The sequence below is a fragment of the Crocuta crocuta genome, unplaced genomic scaffold, assembly GCF_008692635.1.
Source record: "Crocuta crocuta isolate KB4526 unplaced genomic scaffold, BGI_CrCroc_1.0 scaffold31, whole genome shotgun sequence".
NCBI classification, from domain to species: Eukaryota; Metazoa; Chordata; class Mammalia; order Carnivora; family Hyaenidae; genus Crocuta; species Crocuta crocuta.
This window is the reverse complement of record NW_027528362.1, coordinates 4532465-4539934: the sequence shown is the minus strand read 5'-3', so window position 1 is coordinate 4539934 and position 7470 is coordinate 4532465. Positions and strand designations below refer to the sequence as shown.

General features: G+C 42.9%; 1 protein-coding gene across 3 annotated transcripts in view; it reads left to right on the top strand.

Moving 5' to 3' along the window:
- The window catches only part of TMTC4 (transmembrane O-mannosyltransferase targeting cadherins 4), a 63091-nt gene extending 57684 nt beyond the window's left edge, over nt 1-5407 (top strand). For all 3 annotated transcript variants that reach the window (XM_077753894.1, XM_077753892.1, XM_077753893.1), the window contains 2 exons: nt 2232-2301; nt 4161-5407. In XM_077753894.1, coding sequence (XP_077610020.1) covers nt 2232-2301; nt 4161-4309 — 219 coding nt within the window. In that variant the 3' untranslated portion in view covers nt 4310-5407. The remainder of the gene's footprint in view (nt 1-2231; nt 2302-4160) is intronic.
- The last annotated feature ends 2063 nt before the right edge of the window (nt 5408-7470 follow it).

Here is a 7470-nt window from a genome sequence, read left to right as displayed (position 1 = left end):
CGGGGCGGAAGGTGATGGGGACTTGTGGGGATGGAGGACATCCCCACTTGTGGAGGACAGGGGCTACTGTCCGTAGAACTCACTTCGCCTAAGCCTTTGCTGTTCTGTATTATCATTAACTTGGTAAGTCTCATTAGTGAGCCCGGAGATTTCGAGAGGGCAGAGCCCAACGTCCCATTTTTACACCTCCTCCGCTGTCCAGCTGATGGGCATTTATTAAGTGCCTGGTCCCACATTGGGCCGTGAAACATTCAGGCTTCCAGATTCCCTTTTAAGACGCTGTTGTGCACAGTGATTTGTATCTGTGCACAGTGCCTTGAAACCCTGTGGTTATGGGGCACATTTTCATCTGAGCAGCCCTGTTACCTACCAGCAGCCACTGAACCATTCTGTCATGGCCGCCCCGCTGCTACGCAACCAAGGCGGAAGCCCAGAACCGCTCTTCCCCCCGATGCCCCTTCTCCTGTCAATATGCCATCTCCAAACTTGGAAACTTTGACTTATTTTTTCCTCCCCCATTACCTCACTCGGCCTCCTCACCACCCCCTCCAGGGTCCAGCCTCTGCCTTGCCAGCAGCGGCTGCCCCCCAAGGGGGTAAAGCCCTGCTCCCCTCTCTGCACATGCTGTCCTGAACACTGCCATGTCCTCCAAACTGGACTCTGTCTCCACATCCTCCTGAATGATGTCCACACTCATGGGCATTTCAGAAATTATTGAAATGAATCCAGTGTTCCCTGAGAACTTGCTTTTTATCTCTCCATAGTGGTCTCTAATTTACTCTGCTTCCTTCGCAAGTAGAGAAGCATTTTAAAGTAGATTTAGATTCCCTGGACTTCCTATTTCTCAGATTTTACATTAAATGGTAATGTTTGAAAGCCATCCGAAACCGTAGCTATTTAGAAACTACTCCAAACCTATGCAGTCCATTTGGTGCCTTTTTCTCCAGCAGACCTAACATGTCAGGAAAGTCTTACGCTTGCTTGAAGGAGTTTGAGCGACCGCAGCTTGGAATGTAGTCACTGACTCTGAGCTCTGGGAGTGCTGTTCGCTGACACCTTGGACTGATGCCTTCATTTGGTCCTTTTTGGACAACATCTCCAAAATATAAACTTTTCTCTGTCATCTCTTTCTGCAAAAGGTCGTGGTTTCAGAGCTGTTTGCCCAAATGCCTAGCCTGTTTCACAGGAGTACCGTGGGCCACCACAGGGCAAGGAAATTGGTCCTTCTACACTTTATAAAATGCACAATCCTAGATGTTTTCCAGGAAGCCCACCTGTAAACTTCACAGAAGATACTGCTAGAAGGAGCAAACCTGTCCCCCAGCCGCCAACTTTAGCTGTTTAAGCTTAGTGTTTGATACTCACTAAAGCATGTGTGGCCCTTCAGGAGCACAAATGTAGATGGCGTGAGTAGCTACGCCCGGCAAGTGTCAGCAGAGAACAGTTGGGTATCTTTATCTCCTGGCATTGTGGTAGAATGGGACCATCCAGGCAGCCGAGGTCCCATGGTGATCAGGAAAAACAACACGTGGCCTTGCCTCTTCTCAGCCTGACTGGAAGTGAGCACTATTTGGAGGAAATGCCAGTCTATACAAGAATCAGTTCACGTCCATCAGGGGCATTTGGTCATGGTCATACACAGTCCTGCGACTGCTTAGATGACAGCCGTCTCTCCCTCATTCTCCCCGCTTATTTTTTCCAGCTGAATGGGCTCTTTCTGGATTGCTGAGGGCTTGTGAGTCTTGGGGGGATTAAATCGGCCCCAGCTCCTACCTTGAGAATCCTAGAAATGAATTCATTGATGCTGCATGGAAATGATGCTTTTGTGGGTGTCCTCAACAGCCCAGTCCTTTCCTGGCCATTTGACTCTGGCTCATCTCCCACTGCACCCTGAATCGACCTACTTGCCAAGTGCCAAAATTCCAGCCACTTCCGGGAGGCAGGTGGCATAGCGCATTAGCATATTTGTGCTGTCTCTGCGGCCACCATTGCTTGCCATTGCACACCTTCCCCTCACTACTGTTCTGTCACCTTGGCCCTCTTGCTCACTTCCCTGATTGCCCTTCAGAGCCTCTCAACAGGGTGTGGCCCCGCTGGCCTTCCCAAATGTTTCTGGGAGAAGGATGCTGTGACACGAAACAAAGACATTAAAAGTTTGAAAACTGTACACAGCAAAACTGTGTGCTGTTTTGCACTGTGCAGTACCTTACTTTTTATATCATTTTCTCCAGGAATCTGAAGCTTTGTTCCTCAAAGCAATTAAAGCTCATCCGAACGCTGCAAGTTACCATGGCAATTTGGGTAAGGAAATCTTTCCACTTGAATCCTACTGAAAGTCCATGTAAGTTTAAAGAAATGGGTGCATTTCTCTAATATCAATGTAGAGAAAGTAGTTTTTAACAAATCTAGCCTGCATTGGTCTTTATAATCAGGTTCTAAGATGTGGGGGTTTTTTAAGCTTATTTATTTATTTTGAGAGAGAGAGAATGCAAGCAGAGAGGGAGGGACAGAACCCCAAGCAGTCTCTGCGCTGTCAGCCCAGGGCGGGCCTCAGTCCCACAAACCATGAGATCATGATCTGAGTCGAGATGAAGAGTCAGATGCTTAACAGACTGAGCCACCCAGGTGCCCCTCTAAGATGTGAGGTTTTTTAAAGAGAAATTATTACATTAAAAGGGTAGCTAAATAGTAGTCCTATTTACAAATTATAACTGTATGACCAGACCAAGCCCCCAAATTCCCCACTCAGTTTATCCCCTTCTTATGATAAATTTCAAATTTCTTTCTTTGCGTGAAACATCCTAGAATGTTAAACACAGAATTACTTTGGAAGTTTCTTTCCTTTATTCCATAGCAGACCTTCCATTATAGCCTGGTCTCCACTATGTTCTTTTTTTGTTGTTGTTTAAAATTTTTTTTAATGTTTTATTTCTTTCTGAGAGAGAGAGAGAGAGAGACAGCATGAGTAGGGGAGGGACAGAGGGAGGGAGACACAGAATCCGAAGCAGGCTCCAGGCTCTGAGCTGAAAGTCAGCACAAAGCCCGATGCGGGACTCTAACCCACGAACCGTGAGATCATGACCTGAGCCGAAGTCAGATGCTTAACCGACTAAACCACCCATGTGCCCCTATAAATGCACTTTTACCCAAGACCTAAGAGAACATAAGAACATAGTGGAGACCTGGGGCGCCTGGGTGGCTCAGTCTGTTAAGCATCTGACTTCGGCTCAGGTCATGATCTCAAAATTCGTGGGTTTGAACCCCGCATCGGGCTCTGTGCTGACAGCTCAGAGCCTGGAGCCTGCTTCAGATTCTGCGTCTCCCCTCCTCTTTGACTCTCCTCCACTCACATTCTGTCTCTCTCTCTCTCCCAAAAAATCAATGAACATTTTTAAAAGGTTATAAAAAATAAAGTGCATTTACAATTATTTATTCCATAGAATTCCTTTCTTTCATTTTTATATCTCAGTAATTACACCATTTTTAGAGCATCATGTCAATGCTTACAGTGCTCAGCATGTGACTGTGTTTTCACCAGATCAGTTCCCTACAGACTCTGTAGCTGTTCATCATGAAAGTCACAAGGCAGCAATAGCTGCTCCTCTGCCCGTGTAAAAAATTAGGTTCACTTACAAAATCATGATAATAATCAGACACCACTCTAATAGTTAGATTTTAACTATCATTTTATGGTCTGATCTTGATGTGAGAGCCCTTATTTCCAGCTAGCAACAAACAAGCTAGTGTTTTGCCAGAAGATGTAGGGGAATCTTTATTCAGATGCTGGACTTGTGCACGGTTGGGGCCCCGAGCAGTGACGGAGCCCAGCCCTGTCCAGCCTGACTTCCTAGAGCTCTCGTGGCAACTTTGAGAACCTTGATGTAATCTTCTGTTTACTTCTTTATGTAATAATGTTGCTGTAAGAAGATGGGTCATATCTAGTGATCTGCAGAACCCCAGGAGTCACGGGAGGTGGTGACATGGACAATCACCAGGGAGTGTGGTGATAATAAATAAAGGTTGCGGTACAGACAATATTGTTTGAAATGATGATTTTTGAAAACTGCAGAGGTGCCGTAATATTTTTTTGTACAAGTGGTTGGGAATACTGCAAGGTATTCAGAAGCCTGTCCAATGAAATCCATCTCTTGCTATTTCAGCTGTGCTTTATCATCGTTGGGGACATCTAGACTTGGCCAAAAAACACTATGAAATCTCTCTGCAGCTTGACCCCACCGCGTCAGGAACTAAGGAGAATTATGGTCTGTTAAGAAGAAAGCTAGAACAAAAGCAAAAGAAAGACGTCTGATCTTTTTCCCTTCATTGTTTGTTTGTGTGCATGAGGCGTCCCATTAATATGATGTGGTTGCGTTTAGCCATTTAAAATTCTTCCATGTTGTTTATTTTGTTCTGGTTTTTTTCTATGAAAACAAAGACATGCAAAAAGATTATAGCACCAGCAGTATACTCTTCTTGAACGCTCCATGTGGTTTTTGCATTGAAATTGTATTTTTTCAGACAACTCAAATGTAAGTTCTAAAATTCCAAGAACAAAATCTTTTTTAATTAAAAAGAAAACAGAGAAAAAAATTAGGTGGAGCAGAATGTAGAATTAAACCTGCATTGAGGGTGTGAGCCACATTGTACAGAGACCAACACTATTAAATGTCAGTGGTGAACAAGGAATCATAAATGGACTCGTATGGTTTATATAAATATTGAATATGTCTGTATATTAGAATTTTTATTTAATGACAAGAAAAAGTAAATTAAGATTTTTTCTTTCTTTATCTTTTTTTAACAGTACAGTATGAATTTCACTTATGAGGAAATCTATTTATTTGTATTTTTATGTTTTAAACAGGGCAAATTGAATGAAGAATGGAAATCTTAACATCCAGTATATTTATATACTTTTCCCCCTATTAGAAGGCATTCACCCCTGTAATCATTTTTTAATTCTCCAGTTTGTGCAGCTTCATGACATAGGAAATTATGTAGTATGTGCATTCTATATAAGCTGTTAGTATTAATAGTAAATTCAAGCCAGGCTTTAGGCAAAAACAGGCAGGCAGACTGATGTCTTGGTTTTTGTTATATCCAGTATTATGAGGGCTACATATCTCTGTAAGTTGCTTTTTTATGTTTTTTGCTGTAAAGCAGTGTTCCATTTGGCTTAATGGAACACTGTTCCATTATGGTCATTACTATATCCAGAAAATGAAAGAGGTAAGTTTGGTCTTAAAAAGAGCTACACTTGGGGAATTTGTGGTATTTTAAAAAATTGAATTTTTTTAATTTTATTTGATCAACATAATCATTTCTTTTTCTTTTTTCTTCTGTATATGCTGTTGACCTAATGATTTATGCAATCCCTAATTTCTTATGCAGTAAAATTATTATACAAACTGGTATAAAAATGTGTTGCCTTCTTAACAGGTGATTTTCAAGTTAGTGAACTTTGTGTCTTCCTTTCCTTTAAAATGAAATCCAAGTGACCAGTTCATCCTTTTTCGTATGTGGCTTCTCTTTGGTACTAGGGACCATTTAATAGGATTGTCCTCTGGAATTATCCAAGTTTAGAGAATGGGATGAACAGATCCACAGTGAGATGAATTTAATTCTCTACACTCACGTTTTGGGGAGCAGATATGTGTTGAACTGTAATTTAGAAATTGTGACTTATGCTGGTTGAGGTACATCAGGAAAGAGAGTACTGGTGTTTGACATACATCAGAAAAGAAAGTGCTATGTTTCAAACATTTCTTAAATGGCCCGAAAGCAACAGTAACAATTTATAGATCTCTCAGGGGCGGAAGCTGTCTTATTTATGTTCCTTCAGTGCTTAGCTTAACAGATAATAGATGCACTATATGCTTGTCGATCTTCTTTGTTTTGAAAGCAAATTTCTTTCTTTATAATAGTACTTGCCTTTAGAGAGTAAAGAAAAATATTTCTCGTTAAGAGCTCCTTCAGGAGTTTTTTTCCTACTGATACTAAAACTTTAGTGTCAAATCAAGACATGCACATCCGGGACCCCTGCCTACAGAAGGAATCGCTTAGCTTCCACTGCCCCGTCTCTCAGGATTTCCATCGTGGCTTGTCTTCTCTGCAGGGAAAACAGTCATTAAGTTGACTGATACTTCAGGCAGTCTTCTGTCTGCAGATCTTGGAAGCGCCCCATGCTGGCACTGTTTCTTCTCTCTCCACCTTAAGGTGCCCACCCTCTGCTGCTTGGGTTTCCTTCCCAAAAGCCAGAGGTGAGACACTGTCTCTCAGCTCCCCTCTTATTGTATTTTAACGGTTTTATTGTTAATCACAGTAGGGGGTAGAGGGGGGCAGTTGTCAAAACAGACATGGGGGGAGTGTCCAGGTTGAGAAATCTGAGAGCCTGACCATCATCCTGTACCTCCCTGACAGTGAGATCACCAAAAAAAGGCAGTTTGTGGTTGTTCTCTGTTTGCTACATTTCTTCCCTGTTTACATTCAGCCTTCCAGTAGTTCTTAAAAGTTTCATCCTTAGGGGCACTTGAGTGGCTCAGTCAGTTAAGCATCCAACTTTGGCTCAGGTCATGATCTCAGGGTTCGTGAGTTCGAGCTCCCCATTGGGCTCACTGCTGTCAATGTGGAGTCTGCTTTAGATCCTCTGTCTCCCCCTCTCTCTGTCCCTGCCCCAGTCTTCCTCTCTGTTTTTCAAAAATAAACGTTTTTTTAAACTTTCAGAGTACCTGGGTGGTACTCAGTTAAGTGCCGACTCCAGTACAGGTCATGATCCCACGGTTGGTGAGTTCGAACCCCATTATCGGTCTCTGTACTGATGGTGTGGAATCTGCTTGGGATTCTCTCTCTCTCTGCCCCTCCCCTGCGTGGGCTCGCTTGCTCACTCGCTCTCTCTCTTTCACAATAAATAAACTTCAAAAATAAATTTTAAAAGTTCCATCCTTAGACTTAGCCTACTGCCTTGATGGGGCCCTCTGGGATTCTATTTGTATCCTATTTCTTAAGCATGGTCTTTACATTTATTTTACTTGTTTTTTTAAAANCGACTTTCGCTTAGGTCATGATCTCGCAGTTTGTGGGTTCGAGCCCCGCGTCGGGCTCTGTGCTGACTGCCAGCTCAGAACCTGGAGCCTGTTTCAGCCTGTGACTCCCTCTCTCTCTGACGCTCCCCTGCTCACGCTGTCTGTCTCTCTCTCTCTCCTAAAAATAAATAAAACATTAAAAAAAATAAATAAATAAAATATCATGCAGAATAAAAGACTGAGCCCCATAGCACAGCATTGGACATCTGTGTATTCACATCCATCAGCTTAGACTTTGGGGTAAGAAAACCCAGACTTGGGTCTCGGTTCTCCCACTGTGATGTCATAAGCAAGCCATTTAGCTTTGCTTGAGCCCCAGTTTCTCATCTGTAAAATGGTGATAATACGGCCTCCCTCACCCTAATGAAGTACTTGGCCCAGTAGACCC